This window comes from Nuphar pumila, chromosome 12 (genome assembly GCF_984573655.1).
Source record: "Nuphar pumila chromosome 12, dmNupPumi1.hap1.1, whole genome shotgun sequence".
In the NCBI taxonomy this organism is placed as follows: domain Eukaryota; kingdom Viridiplantae; phylum Streptophyta; class Magnoliopsida; order Nymphaeales; family Nymphaeaceae; genus Nuphar; species Nuphar pumila.
The window spans coordinates 1,810,848-1,835,567 of NC_143260.1; the positions used below are offsets into that span (position 1 = coordinate 1,810,848).

Below are 24,720 nucleotides of genomic sequence, written 5' to 3' on the forward strand. Positions count from 1 at the left end.
ACCAGATTCCCCCACCACTGAACCTTACTCTCACTTCCAATGTATTCCTTAGGCACTGCCTATGTGAAATTGACAACCTATATCTTTGGGTGCCTATGTCACATGGGTACGGGTATGGGTATGGATGCAGGTGTGGTAAGGGTACAGAGGGTACGACACGGTAATTTCAAAAAATGCTGGTACGGGGACACGGATATAGATATAGATATAGATATAGATATGAGACAGAGGAAAGAGTTTGGGTCTAGATCCACATACGATCCAGACCCAAACTATTTCCTCTCTATATATAAAAGAGAGGAAAGAGTTTGGGTCTGGATCCACATACAATCCAGACTCAAACACTCTCTCTCTCTCTCTCTCTCTCTCTCTCTCTCTCTCTCTCTCTCTCTCTCTCTCTCTCTCTCTCTCTCGTCTTCTAGTTCCTCTTTCGTCTTTTTCTTCCTTCTCCTCTTCTTCCTCTTCTTCCCTCTCCTCCTCTTCCTCTTTCGTCTTCTTCATCCATCTCTTCCTCTTCCTCTTCCTCTTCCTCTTCCTCTTCCTCTTCCCCTTTCGTCTTCTTCTTCCTTCTCCTCCGCTTTCTTTTTTTCTTCCTCTTCTTCCTCTTCTTCTTCTTCCTCCCTGCACCGACATCAAAAAAGAAAAATGGTTTGGGTCAGGGTTGGACCTGACCCGATTCGAACCAGCATCCTGTGCTGTGTCTGGTACCGATACCCGTGTCATGCCGTGTTGACACGGGTATGGCTGCCTGGTTTCCTTGTCTATGTGACATAGCTGGGTGCTTATCCAGCCCACGCTCCTTTTAAGAATGTCTTTTCTAGTCCACAAGAATTAGATTTTCTGACAGAGTTATCCTTGATTTTCAAAATTAATATTCAGAGAATCTACTAATTAAAAATGACTTACTCATTTTAAATTTACTGAAATGCCATATGTCGTACCAAGTACCAACTAACACAAGGCACCATGATCTATGTCACACGGACTCTTCTAACAGGGCACCGCACCGGCATCGCACCCAGGCGGATGCGGCACTTGGACACAACTTCCTTTGTGTTAGGTGAAGTCAACCACATTGAGGTCCATTTCTATCCAAAAGTAGATTCAGTTAACCCTAATCAAGTCTATTTTTATCTATATTATATATATAAATACATAAATGCACACAAATACACAGTGTTAACTTAAAACTGTTAAACAATTTATATATATATATATATATATCCTCCTTGCACCCCCGCACCCAAGTTTTTTTAAAGTGCCGCATCCGCACCCGCACCTATGTGACATAGACCATGATCATATGTCAAAACTGGTATTGATAAGAAGACTTGGTGAAGCTTTCTTGTGTTATCAAACAAAAAAAATTCAAAATAGAGAGAAGGAAAAGTGGTCCGAAGAAAAGTGAACATGCACATGTATATATAGAGCTTACAATGGAACCACTGATGGTAATGTAATCTCTAATAAAAAGTCACTGATGGCTCAGTTAATCAGATTTTGATTAGTAAGAAACATGTGCCAGATCTAACTGTTTTGATTTTTTTGTGAAGTTTTGGTGCATTGTGTGGTTGTTGGCTAAGTTCCTTAAAAACCTGTCTACACTCAAAACATCAATACCTTCTAATTTAATGCATGTTCTCCACTAAAAAGACTACGGAGACCACATCTGAATGGTTAGATTTATAAAACATATCAATAGTGCTAGAAGAGAGTATGGTGTCCTCGAGAGATACCAAAGATAAGTCCATAAATGAACACACACACACAAAGGCCGCATGTGCATGCACGAGAGCACACACACATACGCAAGTAATTTGAACTTATATTTGATACAACCATAGTACCTAATAGCCCATACGGGCTCCACTGCCTGGCTAAGGGTGGCTAGGTTTGTCCTAAGATGAAGGGACATCTCGAGTTCAAAATTCTGGGGGTGCATCATGTAAGCAAGACAAAGCATGAAGGAAAGCTTTCCCAATGGGCAAAGGGAGAGTACCATGGAGTTCTACACCAAGGATGTCGGAACAGGGCATGGTCAATGTTGCACCTCTTTGCACTCCAAAAAATCAGTGGTTCCTTCCCTACATTATTTAATTTTAAATTAAAAAAAACAATGTTGTAAGTATCGTATACGGTACGATACACATCGTTACTATGTAAAATAACAATATGCTACACACTTGTATCGCGATACAAGTGTGTATCGTATGTATCGTATGATACAATCATGTATCGTACGATACAGGGTGTAGGGATGGCAGTGGAATGGGGTGGGGGCAAGGTCTCCACCCCCGCTCCGTCTCAAAATCTTGCCCTCCATATCCTCCTCCATCCTTGCACGGGTTTTTATTTTAACTTTCATCCCCAGTCCAAACGGGTGAGGCGGGGCAGGGCCCCGTTTCCCCCCCGATCCACTGCCATCCCTAATCATACGATACACCTTTTGATCACTATAAAAAGGACCGAATCGTTTTTTTTAAAGACCTCTTGAGGGGCGACTCCCTCATTTGTGTAGAGGCCATTAGAGGGGTATTCATGCACCCTAGGAGTCATGAGAGCGATTTGGGGGTCGATCTGTACACAAGGGAGAGGGCTTTTGTGGTTTGCTTTAGTAAAAGTGCATTTTTACTATTTTTGAGATGGTTTGAGGAGAAGAATAAAATAATGATGATGATGATGATGATTGAGGGTATATTTTTAAAAAACTTTGTTATTTAACTGTTAAGTATTTATAAACTTGGTTATTTTGTTTTTGTTTATGTAATATAAAAGTATGAGTCTTGTGACATGTTCTTAATTGCAAGATATTTAATATTTTGCATTGTTCATGTGAGATAGTTTATGTTTGATGATTTTTATGCAGCTCATAGAGACATAAATTCTCATATGTCATTTTATGGTTGTATTTTATGCAATTCAACATTTGTTCATGTGTTATGATTTTTTTAGAATTTTTACTAATTTTTTCTAGTTTTTCATGCTTTTTTTATTACAATTTTATGATTTTTTATGATACAATATGTATCTTAATTTGGGCCCGACCAATATGGGTAATGATATGATACTTACAACCTTGAAAAAAAGAGACAGTACCTAGTAGACAGTCATAGTTGTAGGTGTTATTTAGTGACCCTATACAAGTGCTCACTGCTTAGTATGGTTTGTTTACAAAGAAAACATGTTTTTCACTAATCATTTTGATGTAAATCCATTTTCTCTGGTCGTGAAATTCTGATGCAATATGAGTGTTTCTATGATAAGACAGACCATTACAAATGTCGTGGATTAAATAAGTGTCATCTTATAATCATTATCTTATGCAATTTCCAATTTTGTTTCCAATGTTTATGACATATCATCAGTCCAGATATTTAGCAATATTATCCTTATGGTTCAGATGTTTAGCATAGGTAAAATTATGAAACAGAATATGTAAACTCTTAAACATGGAAAATTTGTGGTGGGATTAAGGCATAAGCATGTATAATGCATACATTATCAGTTAAGTACAACAAAGAGGGACCAAATTACCAATATATCAATGTAACTATCCGGATGATGGCCTTTTCTCTTCTGTAGGAAATGGACTATATTACATCAACATATGTAATGCAACTAATGTGCATACAAATTATAGAAGGTACACAAAAGCAATCAAGTTCATAAAGAGGCTTTTTAGCATACAGTATATAATTTAGAACTCTGATAAGCAAAATCCTGCATTTATCCGTTAGTACATGTAAAGCACCTAGTCAACACGCTTTCCTTAGGACTCAATTTGTGAAATTGCATGATATACACATTATTCAAGTTGGAGCATTGATTTGCAATATTGTTACGCATTATTGCACAAATACAAGGCACATGGAGACTTGGGAGACTTTTAAACACCACGTGCACATGTGCATACACACATAGAGAAAGAGAGAGGAGTTCCACTAATTTGAACATCCTGCTCTTCCCACTGGTAAGGTTCCTTTATTAAACAACAACATATCTATTTATACAATATAGAGAAGTTCAGAATACTTAAGCAGATTCTTTGGTGCTAATTCGCTTCTCCTCCTCCCCCACACCTCCCCCAAACCCTTCTTGCCCACCAGAAAGCCAAAATCCAAATTAAAAAGGAATGTATAAACCTACCTCCCAGTAGATGAAACATGATCCCTTCTATTGGTATGCTCCAATTCAAGCTCTTCATCAAGCAAGAAAGTACTCTGGTCCCCACTATACATGGAAGGATCATCTATGACAGCATCAATCACCACTTCTGAACGATCCAAGGAATTCGTAGTTGTTGATGAACATCTAGATTCCTCACAAAAACCTCTGCTAGTAGAATAACAAGGAAGACTGTCACTTGGGTGCTTGCTACACTCACTAAAAATGGACATCCCAATTCCATTATTCCCTCCCAAACTAGATGTTTGACTTTCTGAATTTTTACTAGATGTCTTTTGTCCATCAGTAGATACTACTCTCTCAATGGCATTCGCTGAAGAGGTTGCAGATGCTGTCTCAATTTCAGAACAATGCAGCAATAGTATACCTTCACTGCAACCCTCACTGGTTGAAGTATCATGATGCTGTTCTGCAGCAACCACTTTAACACTATCCAAGGCGTCGTTGCTCAAACTATCAGCCATTTCATGATGAGATTTGGCAACCACATCAGCTACCCCCAATCTGCCATTATTTAAATTATCACAAGCTTTATGATGCTGTTCTGTAAACTCTCCAACTGCCTCCAGCAATTCATCTTTCACGCCAGTAGATGTCGTTCTAATCATATGGCTTTGTGAAGCACGTGAAGATAGCAGAAGCCCATCATCTGGTAAGGGACCAAGAAATTTGTCCCAGTCTTTGCTTTTCCTCATCATACCCCCCTAGAAAGAAGATCAAATTATCCAGGCCGCAGAGAAAACATGAAAAGTAGATGGCACATCAAAACACACTTTCAATTGAAGTTAAAGTCAAGGGCATCATAAATTTTGGATGACTCACTCGTAGTTCAAGTTCGGTTGAGTCCTTCAGTGCATCAATAACTACTCTGATATCTTCTGTCATGGCTAGAACCTAAAACACATGATGAATTTCAAATCAGTAACATGTTTGAACCACATAACGGTACATGAATGTGGATCAAAAGAAATCAAAAACTAAAAAACAAAGAAAAGAAAGCCCTAAAGTAAACAAGAAGATGCATATAATGTGAAAAAAACTGCTGAGAGGCCAACCCGCCTAAAGCCTGCAACTAGACTTATAGGGATCCACCCTTCTTCATCAATTATGCTTCGCATAAACCTGTCTTTACACAAGTTCTCTGCACTGTACAACTATTGCATATTAGTTCAAGAGGCTTATATGAAAAATGCAGTCAGATAGAAGAGCTCACTACTTCCTAAAAGAAGGCAAAACAGCAATTCCAGCATATCAGAAAAACATAGTATAAACACAAACTAACTTTCAGAGAAGAAATTCACCTGAAATAGTACTCTATCTGTTTGATTATCCGACTCTTCAACTCCTGTGGATCAGATGACTGGGTGCTAGCATCAGAAGCTGGAGGAGGAATAGGAGGTGGTGGTGATGGTGAAGAAGGAAGTGATGGTGGTGGAGGAAAAGGAGGAGGAGGGGGAGGGGGATTATGTTGAGCAAAATAGTGTAGACCACTAGTTTGTTCATAAGGTGTTGGTGAAACACGGAACATTGGAGCTGCATTGCATGTTCACAATACAAGAAAAAGAAAAGAAAAGACAAAGGCAACAGGAAAGATTACCAACAGTTCTAACTTTTGTTACTTTTTCAACTTAAATGATAACATTTAGCATAAAAGAAACAAGTAAAAGCAACTGAGAGATACAAATAGAAATGCAAACTGGGAAGCACAAAACTCAATGCCCATACCAGGTGGTGCATTCATAAATGGTTGGCGTCGACAGTAGAAGGGAGGATGTTGGCCGGGGAAAGGTGGTGGACCAACATGTGGGGGCATGTTACTGGGAATAAACGGCCGTTGCTGATGCCTTGTATGATTATACCAGCCAGAAGGCTCCTGGGAAGCATGTCTTCTATTGTCAAAATTGCCTGTGTATGCATTTGGATTGCCTCGAATTGGTGTCTGAAAGCTCTTGTAGGTATCAACATCAATTCCTGCTGCAGGTCGATTGAAAGGTCTCACAGCCACATTGTATCCAGGCCTTACAATGTGAGCTTCAGAAGGAATTATCTGATTGAGCTCAGTCAGAAAAGCATAGTCTTGAACTGGAGCATGTGGAGGGTTCACAGGCATACGATAAACAGGTTGCATATGTGGATGAGGGTAATGCATGGGAGGGGCAAAAGGAGCCATGCCATTTGCAGGATAATTACGCTTTGAACCTGGCTTATGGTGCACATGTGAGTACCTATGAGAACGGTTACCACCACCATAACCATTGAATCTTGGTGCATGGATTGGTCCCTGGAAGAAGGCAACGAGGAAGATAACATCAGCTGTGGCACTTTGATTGACTGAAATCTCCACCAGAAATGTAAAGTGACAAAATGATAATGAAGAAAAAATATCAGTATGAATCTCCTTAGTAACATTTCTCATGCAAGTGGCACTCTACAACTCCACCAGTGCGATCTGGCTGTGCAATGACAACCAAGGTCATGGTGGCTAGGCGCCAGAAGAAGGGTAGGATAAATTGAACTGAGTAAATCAACCATGCTAGGTGCATCAGGTTGTTGGTTAAGGTCTTCCACATCTTATACAATATATAAATGCAGAAGTGTAGCCATGACAAAAAATTATTTCTTTACAGCCGTTTGAGTTTGGCATCCTAGTCCAAACTCAACTTTGCTTTGTCCTTGATTTTTTCTTCCAAAAACAATGAAAAAAAAATTCTTGCATATTAATTAATGGTGCATAACTCTCCCAAAAGGGTACTCATCCTTTTCGTAGAAGATGCACAGCCTACCAGAGCCAGTGCTTAAGCAACCTTTCTTTTGTTTCCTTTTCTCTGTTTATCCGTACTAACTTTCTTTTCCGAAAAAAAAAACATAACCTATTAGATATCTATGGTTGTGATTGCTTGCAGTATTTAAATCCTAACAAAAATTGGTTATCTCAACTTTTCAATTGGCTATTTATTTTCTACAACCCAAATGTAGTAGACAGGCTAGTATACTGGTAAGGCTTATAGTTATGCTGCTACCACTTTCACATCTTAGTCTAGCAACATTTTCAGCCTCATCACATTGAAAGTGGTAAATAAGATCAAACATGAGTATGTGTGCAAGCTAGATAGTACAAACTTCCAGAAGTTCACTGTTTTATACAGACACTTCTAGATGCCCAAGTCATCGGTGCCAGATGCGGCTGGAAACACCATGCACCCGCGACTTTTTGACGTGCAAGTGTCCCCAAAAAAAAATGATTGCACCAACATTTACGATTAAAAAGACAAGTATTTTTTGTTGAATTAATTAGTATCATCGTATGCGTTTTAGTAAATAAGCAATAATAATTGCATCTATACTCTATAGGGTAAACCGTGAGTTTATGAAGTGGTTAGAACAGTTAGGAGGATGAACTTTTTGGCACCTGCAAATTCCTCTGCAAATATGAGCATTTGCCAAAGAGTACTAGAATAGTCGATCATGATTGTTTCTGCCCAACTTCCAGGGCTTAAGTTCATCGTCGTGGGTTCTGTTTTTTATCATAAGCAGACCCAATCACTTCGTCATGAACAATTCAGTCCCCGTGTAAATATAAAAGAACACAGAAAATAACAATGAGGATAAAGCTCTGTCTCTTTCAATACATTATATTGTTTAAGCTAAGAACTAGAAAAAACGAACCAAAATAGACAAACAAACAGACGAAAACAAGTATGGAGAAACACAGAATCCCCGAAAAGGGAACAAATCAAACCTACCTGCATAGGCAGGCTCGGCGGCCCTTGCGCCGGTGGCAGAGGGGAAGCCGGCCGACAAACCTCCCTGCTGCCACCACCGTTTTGCCCCGCGTCTGGATGATTCGCAGCTAGGGGAGGCCACGACTCCGCCCCCATTACCGAACAAACTGCATTGTCGTCCGTCACCGTCCTTTTCCACACACACGGCTTCTCGCCCTCTGCAGAGCCCGCACTATCCACCCGGTTATCTCCGTTCGCCTCCTCAATCCTCAGTGATGCCTCGAACTCCCCAGAAAAGCCAGCGTTTCCGAGAGCCCCCTCCATTGGGTTCAAGGAGCAAGAAACTGTAGCTACGGGGACGGAGCCGCACTCCGTCGCCCGGAAAACTGGAATTGAAGCCCCAAACGGCCTACGCTTCACAAATCTTTCGCATCCACCGATCCCTTTGCTTATTCTTTTTTCGCTCACGATTGCTCACATGCGATCGAAGAACAGGTGACGGAAGATCTTCCACTCTTTTATATGCATCTTCCCTTGACGTAATCGATGATTGGGGCTAGGATTTCGAAACTATAAAAGGATGAAGAAGACAGATGAGAGAGAGTGATGTCGCAGATAGGGAGGCGTTCTAACGAAACGAGGGTTTTTATTAGGAATCTTGGCTGCACCTGCACGTGCGGATCGTGTTTGTCAGCGGGTCGGGCATCCAACCCATCAAGTGTACCCAAACTCACCTATATAACTAGTTAACCTGTTCGGGTTCAGGTTTAGATTTTGTTGAGTCAACTAAACTAAATATCAAACTGATACACATATTGCCCCAAGGGTGGTTGGCGTAGTGAAGTGGGGCCTTGGCTGCTAGCCAGGCAGTTAATGTTCGATTCTCATGGGCGTCACCTCTCTGTGCAAGCCAATGCATAGCATAGGTCTAGGGGGCATCCTGGCCTCAGAGTTTTACGCTGCCGGCACCACAACCGTAAGTATGACAGGCTGAGCCAGTGTGACCAAGACTTCGGGTGCAGTTTCTTAGGGTTATAATAAATTAAAAAAAAAAACTGACACATATTATGGAGCTTATATTCACTCAAAAGTACATATAAAATACATGGGTCACCTCTGGTTCAATTTAATATCCAAATCATCGATGGTTTGGATATCAAATTGTGCATTTTTAAACTATCATTTTAAGTTTTGTTTCTCATGTCCATTTTGTTTTTACACAAGTAATGAGTGATCAAATGTTTTTACAATAATAAGTTGGTCAGAACCATCGCGGTGGTTACTCATGTAGTCGTTGGGGTCTTGTGTCAAGCAGAAAGCCCAAGATCCAATTTCGCTTATGCATGGGACAGTTGGGGTGTATTTGATTCCCTGTCCAAGTTAGAACACAACATTTTGCTCAAGACAGAAAATATAGTTGTTTTGTTTATGACAGATTGTCCAGTTTGTCCTAAGATTTTTTTTTTAACTGCTGTCACTACCGTTCCGCCGGGGGTTTATATAAAACAATTTCAAGCAGAACCTGAGTGCTTGTTTTATTATTAAGGTTGGTTTGTTGGGTGCACAAGTTTATTTATGAAAGCTACCTTTAATTGCAGGTTTAGTAGAAGCTCTTCACTTGAACATGTCATATTATACTCTAGTTTTGCATTATAAACAGCAAGTTTGTCCTGTATTTAACTAGATTCAAAGTAGTGTAGCATATAACAGGTTATCATATCCAAAGCAAACATAAATTCTACATGGATTATATATATATATAAGTAAATTTTGCATATTTATGTGGTAGAAGAAAGAGGTAGAAGTAGATGAAGTTGGAGGGGATTCTCCAAAAAATTTACATGCCTTGGCAGGAGTAATGGCTCCTCTAGCCATGAGGGTGACAGGTAGCGTTCAGAATTGCCCCATTTTCATATTGATTGACACAGGATCAACACATAAAACAATAAAAAGAGTTGGATGTCAGGTGCAACCACAACCTTGGTTTGATGTTGTAGTGGGGTTGAAAGTCGATTGCACAATGAAGGTTGGTGTCCATTTGTAGAGGTTAAGATGCAAGGGAAGAAATTCAATGTTGAATTGCATATATTGCCCTTGCAATGAGCATAATTAGTCTTGGGTATGCAGTGGCTCAAGCGAGTCCGGATCAGGTGCCATATGGTGGCACACAAAATTGTGCCTTACTCACCTGATCACCCTCCATCAGGTCTTGTGCGCCACAACTGACGGGCCCTATCCCTCTGATAGAGGGTGATCGGGTGTATAAGGCACAAATTTTTGTACCATCATATGGCACCTGAACCGGAGCCGGAAGGGTCACTTGGGACTTCTCTAGCATGACAATGGCATTCGAATGGGGAGGTGGCCGAGTAGATATACAGGCATCAGAGATTGATAATAGAAAGAGCCGAGCCTAAGAAAAAGTTGAAGTGCAATGCTTTCATCTTACAAGTAGCTAACCTGAATGCAATGGACAGAGCGAGTAAAGCAGGCTAGAAGGAGACAGAACAAGCATCATTAGAAAGATTGTTGAAAGAGTATTAAGGGTGCTTCGAGAACCTGATCAACTACCACCTCTGCGCAATTATGATCACATAATTAACATCATTCTAGGGGCATTTGTTGCTAATGTTCAGTCATACAAGTACATACAAAGCCCAAAAGGATGAACTAAGTAAACAAATGTAGGAAATGTTGAAATCAGGGATAATACAACATAGTCAAAGTCCATACTTGAATCCAGTCTTTATGGTCATGAAGATAGATGGAATCGTGGGGGTGCATCGATGTTAACATGCATAGAATGCAATAATTGAAGGATAAATATCTAATTCCCATTATAGATGAGTTATTTGACAAATTACAAGGCATAAAATTCTTTTCCAAGTTAGAATTACGTTGGGGATACCATCAAATCGTAATGGCACCCTGAAGATATATTCAAGACAACCTTTAACTCATAAAGGGCATTATGAGTCCCTGGTTCCAAAATGTAATGAATGAAGTCTTTCAACCATACCTTTGATGGTTCATTCTCGTCTTTTTAACGATATCTTGGTTAACAGAAAATCATGAGTTGAGTACTTTGATCATCTTTAATTGATTTGTAAGATTAATGTGAAAGTTCTGCCCCAAATTCAATAAGCAAGAAGAGATGAGAGAAAGAAAGAAGAAATAATGCTCATAGTTAGCCCTTCCTTTCACAGGTGAGGGAAGGCACCTTAAACTCATATATATATATATATATATATATATATATATATATATATATATATTCCCTATTAGGACCGTTACAACAAGGGTCAAAGCAATAAATAACATTACAGCTTGTGCCATAGATGACAATATACAATCAAACCAAAGAAATAGAAAAAAGATAGGTATATCTTTAAGTGACGTCCTACTTAACACTCTCCCTCAGGTTATGCATGTCATTAGACATGTATAACTGGACAATAAATACTGATTTATAGATAAAGCAACTACACTTTTATTATCACAATAAATAATAGATCTGAAAATATTCAACTTTAAGAAAGTCTCTAACCCAATAAATCTTAGCAACAAAACTTCTTAAAGCACGATATTCAGCCTCAGCACTCAAGTTTGTTATAGCTTTATGTTTTCTATTTTTCTAAGGTATCAAATTTCTTTCCAAATAAACACAATAGCCTGACAGAGACCTCTGCAGCCCAATCAGCATCGGAACTGTCAATAACATGATGGCGACATAGTTTATTGATTAGTCTGATTATTTTTATAATATATTAGCCTGCTACTTGAAATTGCTTTCACATATCTCTTTATCTGTTTCAATGCTTCCATATGAATGTATGATGGAGATTGTATAAATTGGCAAATTTGATTGCCAGCAAAAGCGATGTCTGGTCTGGTAATCATCAAATGCTATAGATCCCTCCCCATATTACGAAACAATTCTAGGTCGGCAAGCAAAATACCTTCATGTGCTGACAGCTTCTTGTTCATGCTTGCTGGAGTACCAATAGGTTTGCAGTCATGCATGTTAAACTTTATTAACATGCCATATACATATTACCAAGATCTTTCATTTTGAATATGATATTAAGAAAATCTGTAATGTTTTGAATCAGTGAAGCTGGATTTCCAGTCACTATAGTGACATCCACATATAATAATATGATGGCAACGCCATCAGTCCCATGATAAAAAATAGTGAATTGTCATCAACAACCTTGACAAAACCACGTTTTTTAATGGCATTGTAAAAAATCTCAAACTAGGTTATTGAAGCTTGTTTGAGGCCATATATAGAACCATTTAATTTGCATACATATATTTTTTAATCAGCTTCATTGAACCCCAATGGTTGTTCTATATGCACTTTTTATTTAAACTCCCCATATAATAATGCATTATTGACATCTAATTAAAATAATTGCCGCTTGAAAGATAAAGTAAGGGACAAAATTATCCTCACACTGACTTATAATCCATACATGTTGATTGTAACATTTAGCTACAAGCCTTGCCTTGAATATCTCTATACTTTATACTTAATTTTATATATTGATTTATTGCCTACAATATTTGTTTCTTTTGGTCATTAAACAAGCCAAGTTTTATGTTGATGTATGTCTTCTATTTCTCCACTTGCTATCTCAAACAACTTTTGCATAAGTATAAGGAGCTTTCATCTTGTGAACTTGACTTATGAAGGTATGAAAAATTGTTGAAAATGTTTGATAAGAAACAAACCTTTCTATGGGAGCTCTACAAGAAACCTGTGGATTAACGATGACCTAAATCCATCGCTAAACAGCTTAGCGACGGATTAGTGATGCATTAGCGACAAATATCTTTCATTGTGAATTTTTTGACACTAAATAAAGACAGAATATATTTGTTGCCTATTCCGGCGCTAAGTAGCAACATAATGTATCTATCATCAGTTTCATCGCTAAGTTGCGACAAAATAACCAATGCCAACATCTGTCGCAACTGTATCTCCGACATTGAAATCTGACAGACAAAGAATCTAATTCTAGGAACAATACTTAGGTTGTTTTAAAAAATCCCAAATTTTGTAAAACGACATAGGGATGGTTAGTAACAACTTCTATGATGGAAGTTTTGACATACAGCCTATGGGTTGAACAGACACAGTGGGTTAGGGTCGGTCTAGACCCTGACAAGGAAAAAGTGAGATTTTCCCAAGGGTCTAGGAAAATTGATTTTTATCGGAACCTAAATCTTGTTGAAAAAATCTAAAAATTCACTAAGAAACAATAGGTTCCAAGAGAGACTCACTGTATTTTTTTGAGGGAAATTCGGATCGTCCATTTAGGAGATCTTGGAGGTTCTTGTCTGCAAAAGCAGAACTTGAAATTTCTGAAAATGTGAAATCCCAGTTTAGGATTTGATTTATCCAATGGGCTTTAGAAATCCAAATTGTTTTTTATTTTTAATGTGAGATTATGGACGAATATACCTAACTACCAAGATTTTTTTTGGATTTATTGAAACAAAATTCTACATAAAATAATGGTTGTAACTTATGCTAAAACTAACACCTACAGGTCTTAATATGAATCTTAATGGCATAAATAAACTACTAATAAAACTAAACTAATGAGATGCCTAAAATGCATATTTAATATGAATACAATGTTTAAAATGAAGAAAAATGGGGATGCATGAAGTTGACTTGATATTGGCTATTGAGAATAGGGGACCTGATCCATCCATCGGATGGATTCCCTCTTCTATGCCACTTTGATTATTGTAAACCAAGATTATGAATCCATGATATAGCCCCTTCGGCTATATGAAACCAACTTCAAAACCAGATTCGTAATGGAATCATACATAAATTGTAGAGGCAAGAGTCTTTACCTTGGATCGGCTGGAAGATGGCTTTGAAGTGGTGCTTGGCACCGGTTGGTAAAGAAGTTGCACAAGAGTAGGCTGAAAAGAGATGGTTGTTGATGGAGGTGATTGTTGTTGCCAAGGAAGCGCCGACTAGAGGGGGTTCAAGCAAGGTTGTTGTTGTTGCCTTGGCTGGAGAGAGAGAGGCTCCTTGGTGGTGGTGCAACTTGGGAACCGGCTGCAACAAGAAGGTTGGTGGCTGGACTGGTGGTGAAGGTGGTAGCTGGACCGGTGGTGAAGAGGGAGCAATGGCCACGGGAAGCTACCTTCAATGGAGTGGTCAACTGGATGAAAGGGATCCATTGTAGAGCTCAAGTCATGGCATTCATGGCTGCTGAAGAGAGAACTTGAGTGAGAGAGATAGAGAGGGACGGACTCCAAGGGACAACCTTATGCTTCCTTTCTTTTTTTCTTTATTTTTTTTAACCAAAGGACTTAGGGTTTTTAATTGGCATTGACTTAGGTATTTAGGGGCAAATAAAAAAAGGGGAAAAGGGTGTACGTGAATGGGCTAGACCAAGGAGGAGGGAAAAAAAGGAAGGGAAGGGAAGAAGGAAAGAAAGGGAAGAAGAATAAAGAAAAGAAAAAAGGAGAAAAAGGAAAGAAAAGAAAAGGAAAGAAGAAGGAATGGGAGCTGGAGGCTTGGTCGACCACATGGTGGATCCCACCTCTAAAAAAAAGAAATAAAAATAAATAAATAAAATGATAAAATAAAGAAAAATATAGCAAAAGACAATGTTTATTTTTTATTATTATTAAAAGAAAATACAAGTAGACAAGCCATCTCATAGTGGACTCACTTTCCAATTCATTTTGAGAATCATCGGGGTAGAACAATCTATTTAGAAAATTCTTGGACGAAATGAGCTATTTTGGCAGTTTTTGAAATGAGCTCGGAATTTGAAGCTCAATACCCCGTTGCAAAGCAAATACAGTTTAGAACATGAAAAATTGAGTTTAAAAGAAATTCATATTGTTTTTCTCTGGAAAATATTTCCAATTTTAGAATACTGGGGGTAAAAATGTCAATTTTGGAAACCCAGGGTTTGAAATTGATTTCTGAAAACTTTTAACTCAATCTGGATTGAAATTTATAAAACTGGAGTTATGAACTTCGAAAATGAAATGGAATGTGATGAAATGACATGAAATGCTCTGCGAAATGCATACCCTAAATGAAGAAATGTGGATATTAAACCTTGATTGACAGTCGTATCAGTTTAAAAAGTGATAATTTTGATAAAAAAATGCAAAATGGTTTGAGAAATAGTTTTTGTCTCTAACAGGATAGAGTGACACTGAAAATTGAGGTGTGAGCTAGATTGAACTAAGATGAACTCGATTGAGCTAAGTTTTAGGGTTTTAGAACTCGACTGGACTGACCAGACATTGACTCGACTGAACTCCCATACTGAATTGTCAAAAAAAGTTGTCATTAAATGGTCACTAGAGTGAAGTGAATTACAGACCAGAGTTGGGTTTGAGCTAGAACAAAGGTTAGTAATACGGAGATGAACTAAAATCGAAGCTCGAACACTAGCTCAATTGACTATACTCAGCTCAATTTTAGGTAAATGATTTGAAATGAGCTAAAATGGGCTCCTAGACACTTGGAAGTGGGATAAATCCTGAAAGCAGACCACATATAGTTAAAATATGTTGATCTATTAATTTTCACCAAGAATCTTTGATTTTAAAAAAAAAATTGGAATCTAACTCATCTTCAAAACCCAGTCTTAGCACTCATTATTTATCAAAAATTTTGACCATGTATCAAGCTCATTTTCAAAACCAGGACCTCGCACCATTAATTTTCTAAATTCAGCCTTGATTGATTCGAGAGGCACTCTGAAAGAGGTTACCCCTTGTAAGAAGACATTAAACATTTTGCAAAGAAGGAATATAAAAGATGGCGCTAGGCTATCAGAAAAATTGACAAATTTATTAATGCATTAAAGAAGAAAATAACAGATTGATAAAAGATTTGAGACTGCATTATCCCTTCGAAATGATGAAAGTGACATAGTCTTGACATTGTTAATTTCTTAGAAAACTTGCTCTGGATGGTCGGCTGGTGTCTTCCTCATCTTCAATAAGAATATTCTTGTCGATGCAATCTTGAATGATATTATTCAAGACGAAACAATTCTCAGTGTCATGCCCTACTGCCCGATGAAATTTACAAAACTTCTCTCTGAATCTGCCCACGATTGTTGGGGGATTAATGGTTTTAGGTAAACAGACCATATCTCTTGCGAGCAGGTATTCCAAAATACTCTCGAGTATCTGATTCAGGGGGTGAACTTTTGATCAATACTCCAATCCTTGTGTTTTGGTTTTCTCTGATCTTTCTCTTCATGCTCAGGACTAGATTGAAGAGGCTTATCATTGTTGGAGACCTTTTCCTTTTAGTCCTTGGATCCCTCCAAATTGTTATTGCAATTTTTCTTGTTACCCTTGTTATTGTTGGCAGAAGGAGTGAAGTTAGCCTTTGGAGGTTTGACCATATCTTTTGCGAGCATGTATTTCAAAAAACTCTCGAGTATTTGATTCAATGGGGCCATCTTGCGGTCCTGGTTCCTGTAAACACCCCAAATTTTCCTCATTCATTCTCAAACAACACCTTTCGTGCAGTGCCAACCCTGTTAGGTCAGTGTAGGAGTCAAACCCTGAGTCAGTTTTAGAAAATTACCACTTTACCCATTTTATTAGGAAATTTATCATTTTACCCTTAGGTCATCCCACACCCCAGTCAGTTGGAGTCAGCCAAGCTCGTTGGTCAGTTCAGAACAGTTAGAATATAAGTCATCTCAAGCTCATCTGAGCTCACAATGAACAAATCATTTTCATTTCTAACCATTTCTGCCAAGATGGGATCATTTCTTCAGAAATGAGCTCATTTCTCACTCAAATCCAAACCAATTGTCTCTAAGTCTGTCATTCTCAGTCAGTCATGTTCCCCATAGTCTAACTTGAGTTCACCAGGAGTTCAAGCGCCTCAGTTTCATTTTAAACCCATTTCCAAGTGTTCAGGACCCCATTTTAATCCATTTCAGTTGAAACTGAGTTGAGATTCAGTCAGTTGAGCTAGTGTTTGAGTTTTGATCTTAGTTCATGCCAGTATTACTGACCTTTGTTTTAGCTCAAAGTCAGCTCAGGTTCGTAATTCACTTCGCTTCAGTGACCATTCCGTACTATTTCTCTAAAAATGGCAGCTTTTCTTGAAAATTTAGCCAGAAAGGTCACTTGAGTCAGTGTTTGGTTAGTTCACTTGAGTTCTGAAACTCTAGAATACAGCTCATCTGAGTTCAATCCAGATCGAACCCCAATTTTCAGTGTCACTCTAACCCAATAGAGTCCAAAAACCATTTCTTCAACCATTTTGCAAATTTTATCAGTTTTTATGATTTTTGAACTGGTACAACTGCCAATCAGGGTTTAAAATCCAAAATTCTTCATTCCGGGTTAGCATTTCATGTCATTTCATATCATTTCTCAGCATTTCATCACATTTCATTTCATTTTCAAAGTGCAGAACTCCAGTTTTATAAATTTCAATCCAGATTGAGTTTTTAAAATTTTCAGAAATCAATTTCAAACCCTGGGTTTTCAAAATTAACATTTTTACCCCCAGAAGTCTAAATTTGGAAATATTTTCTAGAGAAAAACAATTTAAATTTATTTCAAACTCAAAATTTCAAATTCTACAGTGGATTTGCTTCGCAACGGGGTATTGAACTTCAAAATCCGAGCTCGTTTCAAAAATTGCCAGAAATAGCTCGTTTTGTCTGGAAATAAATTTGGAAGTATTTTCTCGAGAAAAACAATCGGTATTTCTTTCAAAATTAGATTTTTAAATTCTACATTGGATTTGCTTCGCAATAGGGTATTGAACTTCAAAATCCGAGCTTGTTTTAAAAATGTCAAAAATAGCTCGTTTTATCTGGAAATTTGCTAAAAAGACTATTTTACCCCTCTAATCATCAAAATGAATTTCAAAAGTGGAATTTGGACCCGCTCTGAGATGGCCCACTCATTTACATTTATGTTTTATTAAAAATAAAATATATTCTTTTATTCCTTTCAATTTTCTTTTTATTTATTCATTTTTGATTTTTTATTTTATTTTGCTTTTTCGAGAGGTGGGACCCACAAGGTGGTCGCCCAAGCCTCCAGCCCCACTTTCCATTTTTTTCTCATTTTTCTTTCCTTTTTCCTTTTTTCTTCTTTTTCTTTCTTTCCTTTTTTTTCTCTTTTCTTTCTTTTTCTTCTTTTTCTTCTTCCACTTCTTTCCTTCTTCCCTTCCTTTCCCTCTTGCCCAGTCATTCACGTAGAGGCCATTTCCCTTTCCTTCCCTAATTAAAACTAAAAACTTAGGGAAAGATATGACCTTCCCTAAGTTAAGAAAACAAAAAAAAAAGGAAAAAGAGAGGAACGGTTGGGCTCTCAATTCACGTACACCTCTTCAACCCATCTACGTGAACCCCTTTTTTTATTAACTAAGGAAAACTTAGGAAAGAATTGATCTTTCCCTAAGTTCTTATCAAAGGGGTCATACGGTTGCTCCAAAAAAAGGGCATTCAACGCCCATCTTCTTCTTTGCCCCTCTCTCTCTCCCTTGAACTCTCTCTTTCTCTCCCCTTTGCTGCTACATTCACACAACAACTCCCCTCTTTTTTTTAGCAGCCACAGCCACCATCTTCAAGCTGCCATCCTCAGCCACCTCCAACTCCTCCATGTCCAGCAGCTGCACCACAACCCTCATTCACCATGGCAACCACTTCCTCAAGCCTTAGTTCCAGTCGGCGCACCAACCCACATTATTTCCAGCCACCTTCATTAAGTGCAGCCACCCACCTGGATCGACTCCACCTCCAGCTTTCCCTTTCCAACAGCAACACAACCACCCTCTTCAAGTTGCCATTACAACCTCTACCTCGAAGCGGCACCACCAGCCACTTCCTTGCTCCAGCCAGTGCAACAATACCTACAACTTCCAGCCGGCACCCAGCAGCACCATTGCAACCTCTTTGGCTACATCACCACCGTAGCAAAATATTCCTATTTCCAGCATCCTCATCACAGCTGATTCCTCCACCGAGCAGCAGCGACCCCCTAGCGCAGCTGATCCAAGCTTTCTCCATTGGAAACCGGCACCATCCAAGGTAAAGTCCTTGTCTTTTAGCCTTAATTTTGTCAAAGTTCAAAAGATGATTATGAAGTGACAAGGTTTTCGTGTAATGTTTTCGTAGATATTGTTTGAAAACAGTTCAAAAAAAATGGATTTAGATGATTGAAAATTTCATTTATAAAAATGAGAAACATGGGTTATTCATGCTAAGGCCACATGGAAAAGGGGTCCATCCAGCCAATGGATTGAACCCCTCATTTCAATGGCTATATCAAATCAATATTTTGCCTCCATGCTTTTCCTTTGTTTTGTTTTCATATAAATTGTATAATTTAGGTATTGCTTTTGATTTATTTCATTAGGTATATTTCATTAGTTCATTAATGCACATCTTGTTGGTTTATAGGTGTTTCATTTAGGCATGTAGTTCAGTTATGATTTCATGTAAAGATTTTCATTCAAAAATATTAAAAATTTTATGATAGATGTTATTATTTGTCTATGATGTTTTGCCAAAAATTTGAGTTTGTTTGGATTTTGGAATTTATCTAAATTGATCAAACCTTACATCAGGTTTTCTGTCATTTTGAATTTCCAGTTTGCGCTTTAGCAGACAAGAACCTCCGGCACCACCCTTGTGGGAGATTCGGATTGTCGTCCAAAAATCATAGTAGATCTATAATTGAATCTACTGATGATCTGGAAATTTTGAGATTTTTCCAGTTAGTTTTGACCTCTGTCAAAAATCGGATTTCCCAGCCCTTTGGGAAAATCTCGATTTTCCTTCGTCAGGGTATAGACAGACCCTAATGCATCTATTTCACCCAATCTGTAGTTTGTATGCAAAAACTTTCAACACAAAAGTTGTTACTAACATATTTTTCTGTCATTTCCCAAAATTTGGAGATTTTTGGAACTGTTTCAGTATTTTTCCAAAATTTTATTTTCTGTCTTACAGATTTCAATATCCCAAAATTTCAGAGATTTGGGTCTCTGATAATAGTGTGTCCCTTTCCAAACCGTAACCCGAACCCCAATGATGTGAAAAGATAAAAATTTTCAATGTTTGTCAAAGACATTTTCCTATAATTTTAGCCTTTTCCATCTGTTTACAATTTTTCCCACATTTTCTACCAAAACCTGTCTGTTTCCCCCAAATCCTAGAGTCGCCTGATTCCGATCCGACTTGCCGGAGTGGCACAACTCCGACTATAGGTCAAAACTAGAAAGTGTAAAAGGAAAAAATCGTTGTCTTGCTGTCTTATATCACCGCACAAAATTTGGGAAAATTTTATGGAAGTTTGATAACCAAAATTCCCTTTAGAATCAACATTTTAGGCAAAAATCACAAAAATTTAGAGTTTTTATTTAAATTTCCATATTTAAAAATATAAAAAATAGATTTTCGAGCTCCATTCTTTTTTCTAGGGTTATTTGATGTGTTCATGCCAAATTTGGCTTAATTCCAAGTTCATTTGTTCCATGTGTTAGTTTATCTTTAAATTCAGAAGCGAAAATCAAGTTAAATTTGATATTTTATGATATTTTCGCTATTTTAGGGTTTTTTATCATGTATGTGAGCATGTAGAATCATATTAGGGTTAATTTCAATTTCATTTGCATTTCATATTTTTCAATTTTGCAAAATTTATTTCAGAAAATCTTTGTTTCAAGGCCATAGTCTTGTCATCAGGGGTATTTTGGTCATTTTGACCTCAATTTCGAAATTCCAATTTCTAATTCCATAAATTTTCATGCATATCACCATATTTCATCATAGTGTATTTCATTTATTTCATTTAATTTTCAAAATTCCAAAATTTATAAAATTTCTTTTAGAAAATCCTCATTTCAAGGTCATCAGGGGTATTTTGGACATTTTGACCCCAATTTCGAATTTTCAAGTTTATGTTCAAAATTTATTCATTATTTATCATGTTTATATAAAAGGGGGTATGAATTTGGGTTTATATCTGAATAATATTCGATAATTTCCCATATTTTCTGATAAATTCAGAAAAACCTACATTTTTATGCTAACACTGTTTTCTAGTTTTGCAGAAATATTCAAGAAGAAGACTTGGTTTTATTCTTTTATTTTAATTTAATGTAAAAAAGTAATGTAAATTTGGAATAAGAGTTACATTTCTGCTTAGATTAGAGTTGCATTGCATATAGTTTAATTTCTGCAAATTCTAATATGTGATGTATGATTCATGCATATTTTTTTCTAAATTCACTATGGTTTACACGAATGACAAGTGAAAAAGCTCTTATGGAGTTTATAAACTCGGTGGGATTCGTATTTATGGTCATAGTCAGAATACGAAGAAAACCAAGATTTATTATCTTCGTATTAGCCACATTCAGTCTACACTCTTAGGCTAACTTAAAAAATGACTGCATTTTCAAAACTTCAAAAGGATTTCCCAATTCTTTAATTGAAATTCTCTTTCAAATTCATATTCATTCATTCATCTCATTCAAATTGCATTATTTTCAAATTCATTTTCCAATTTCAAATTCAGATAAATCAGTTTTTCCAAAAATTTCCAAGTTTCTCAGGATTTGATTTTCTCAGAATCCTAAGTTTTCAAATGACATTTCAAAGTAATTCCCAAGTTCAAATGAATATTTTCCAAGGTTTTAAAATTCTCAAATTTCAAAATCCCAAGTTTTCAGAAATTGATTTTCCCAAGATTCAATTTTTCCTGAGAATTCATTTTCCAATTCAATTTCCGATTTCCAATGAAATTCAATGATTTTCCCAAGTATTTCTCAAGCATTTTCCAAGCACATTTCAATTTTCCAAACAAATATCATCTTTTCAAAACTTGCATTGTTTTCAAAATTTCATAGCACATGCTTGATTCTTTGTGCATTATAGGAAAATAGAGCATAATTTAGATATTTGAGTCAAGTTAAAGCACATAATTGATCCTTAGTTCAATTACCCTTGGTAAAGGCGCCATGAACGGTTGAACCTCGTACCGACAGGCGGATCCTATTCTACGGAATTTTCTTGCAAATTTTCAAAACGAAGGCGAGTAATTTTCAAAACTTTGGTCGAGTTTGACTCTTGAAATTCGTTTCTCTCTCGCAAGGGAGGGGGAAATTTTTGCGATGATAACAATTTCGATCGTCACGCTGTACCTCTTGCCGAGTGCTTAATTTTTGCTGAAACTTGGCCGACACAGTCGACTGATATTCTTTCTCATCTTCAACGAATAAATTCTTGTCGATATAGTCTTGGATGATATTTTTAAAGATGAAACAATTTTCAATATCGTGCCCCATTGTTCGGTGGTAGCCAACTTGTTGTTGTTATATCGCAGCAGTTGCTGCCTTCTTTTGTTTCAGTAGTGCTGCCCACTTTTGGGCCCTGCTGCATATGCGAGGTGTGCCCATGGCACCGATGCAGTTGTTGGGTTGGTAAGTCCGCGTTGGTTTAGCTCCAGCTGCCACTAGTTTTTCCTTCGTTGTGTCGCACATTGTAGGCAGGTTAGCAAGTTCGGACCGCATCCTTATGGGTTGCAAAAGTGCCTATGACACGGTTTTCAAATGACCCGACCATCTCTCAATTTTGGACTTACCATGACCTAGACAAAAACCACAATATTGATCAAAGCAACTTATGCATATTCAGTTAAGAATGCCTAAAATAATGTTTAATTCATCGTCGTGGTGCGATGAACACCTACTTGTGTACGTGTGTTCGCTTTGCTATAGAACGCGATTTCCGTTCTAATGACACCTTATCAAAGGCTTCTAAATAAAATAAGGGTTTTGCGTAGTTAAGGAACCATTAGCTCATGTCAAATGAAATAAATGTAGCGTTGGCAATCCCCTTGTCGTACATAATTAGCATTATGATACTCTGTTTAATGCCTTTCGTAAATCAAGGTTTTTACAATAGTAAGAAGCTAATAACACTTCTCTTGACGTACTAGGCACGACCCAAGCTACATGTTTATATATGCAATCAGCACGAGTTAATGATTGCAAGATACTGTAACGAACTACGTAATATATTGATAAACACATCAATATGGGTAACGTAAATGCGTATCTTTGTACATGTGCTTGGTTTGCTTAAAATATGAATTGTTGCGATTGATGCATTCTTGAATGTCTTCAAAATAGGGTTTTACTTAATTATGAAACCCCTAGAGTATTAATGCTATCATCATATTTGCTGCAATAGAATGTATGATTCAGCTTTGGCAAATTATAGGTATTTTTCCTAAGTACGTAGGGATTCTCAGATCCATGTTGGATATCGCAGTCTTGTGAGACTTGTGCGACAATTAGAACTCTTTGGCGAGTTGTTGTGGGCGATGGCCCCACGTAGCGAGTTGAGCTCGCTTATGATTGTAATTCATGGTTTAAGAACCTTGGCACTGTTTTGAGTCACGCTTTACCGTGACAAGATGTTTCTAACTGTTCCATCATGACGTGTAATATTTGTCGCTTGTTTAGTTCTCGCACGTATGACACGCTGCAAATCCGTGACCACCTGTATCTATACACAGTTCACGATGTAACATCAATAACTTTTATGTTATGTGATGCATACCTCCTCTGTGTCGTGGCCATCCTTGATAGTTCTTTCTTGGCCAAACCCACTTGCTCCAGGGGATTCAGTCCCAGTAGTGTGCGGGTTGTGGGACAGTGCAGCTCGCCGTCCCTCTCCGCCTTTCTCTTCAGTTAGACCCTTGAAGCAACTGGTTTGCTTTCACCTTGTCGTGGGTGCTGCCGCAGTTCAGCGACACAACCCAAACCGGGCATGCTTGTGTACGCTTAGTGCCTTTTACATCAGTTTGGTTTGTTCAACTCAGATCCAGATCTATATTGGATTAGAACTTGGTTTGTTAGGTACCAAACCCGATATGAACTGCGTTCAGATTAGTTATATCGGATCTGAATCCAGTATCCAAAATAGAGATTGGATCTATGTCTAATAAGGAATCCAAACTAGAAAATATTGGATTTGAATCCATAATATAGAAATAAATATTGGATCTCTGTCCAGTTTGAAATCCATATTAGTTTATATTTAGACATGAATCCGAAATTGAACGAGGAAGATCTAGTTGGATTAAACCTAGATCAGGCTAAGTCTAAATTAGATTTAATGTGAGGATAGGACTGAACCCAGCGAGGATAGGTTTAGGCTAAGTTTAGTGAAAGATTATGTTTAGTTTGGAACTCAGACCAAAAAGAAGAACATATGAAAGAAGGTTAGGATTTAAACCCCTAACCTCTCACAAGAAGGGCACTTCTCCTTACCAGTAGGCGAACTTGATTTAATTGGTCAAAAAGAGCAAGCAAATTATATATATACTTGTTTTGAGTTGGATATACAAGATTTAGATATGAGTCAAATCTGATAAAAAAATTAAGGATTAGATTAAGAGAGTCAGTTGGATCCTCGTGAATCCTAACATATGAATCGAGGCCCATTTGATAGGTCAAAAGATTGTTTTGCCTTTGTTATGCCTAACAAGTAAATGAAACATAACTCTTCACCCCGATATTGAATTCAGATAATTTTTTGTCCCTTGAGCTCATCTTCTCGAGAGAGACCCATTGGTATGAGGTGAGATGACAAACTCAAAGAGTTTGTGATCAAAGTATGGCAAATAGGCTTAGAAGTATTTTCATAATTTTACACGGAGACTTTTATGATATTTTTAGTGATTGTTTGGGATTTCTGTTCATTTGAGATCAAGATTTGCATAAATACTAAGGTTGATCCTTAGTTCGGGATTTGGG

The 24,720-nt window shown here is 37.6% G+C and overlaps 2 protein-coding genes across 3 annotated transcripts in view; both read right to left on the minus strand.

Annotated features, from left to right (window-relative positions):
- Positions 1-5,811, minus strand: part of LOC149819606 (la-related protein 1A-like) — a 36,233-nt gene extending 30,422 nt beyond the window's left edge. For both annotated transcript variants that reach the window (XR_016426435.1, XM_089982336.1), the window contains exons 1-4: positions 5,487-5,811; positions 5,241-5,331; positions 5,008-5,079; positions 4,147-4,889 (exon numbers count right to left, since the gene is read on the minus strand). Coding sequence is in view for 1 of the 2 variants with exons in the window: in XM_089982336.1 (XP_089838462.1) it covers positions 4,147-4,889; positions 5,008-5,079; positions 5,241-5,331; positions 5,487-5,713 (1,133 nt within the window). In the remaining variant the exon portion in view is untranslated. The remainder of the gene's footprint in view (positions 1-4,146; positions 4,890-5,007; positions 5,080-5,240; positions 5,332-5,486) is intronic.
- On the minus strand, positions 5,713-8,353 carry LOC149819607 (uncharacterized). Its single transcript, XM_089982337.1, has 2 exons — positions 7,929-8,353; positions 5,713-6,466 (listed from the first exon to the last, which is right to left on the minus strand). The coding sequence occupies exons 1-2, from the start codon at positions 8,229-8,231 to the stop codon at positions 5,828-5,830; spliced, it is 942 nt and encodes a 313-aa protein (XP_089838463.1). The 5' UTR covers positions 8,232-8,353; the 3' UTR covers positions 5,713-5,827.
- Positions 8,354-24,720: the final 16,367 nt, after the last annotated feature.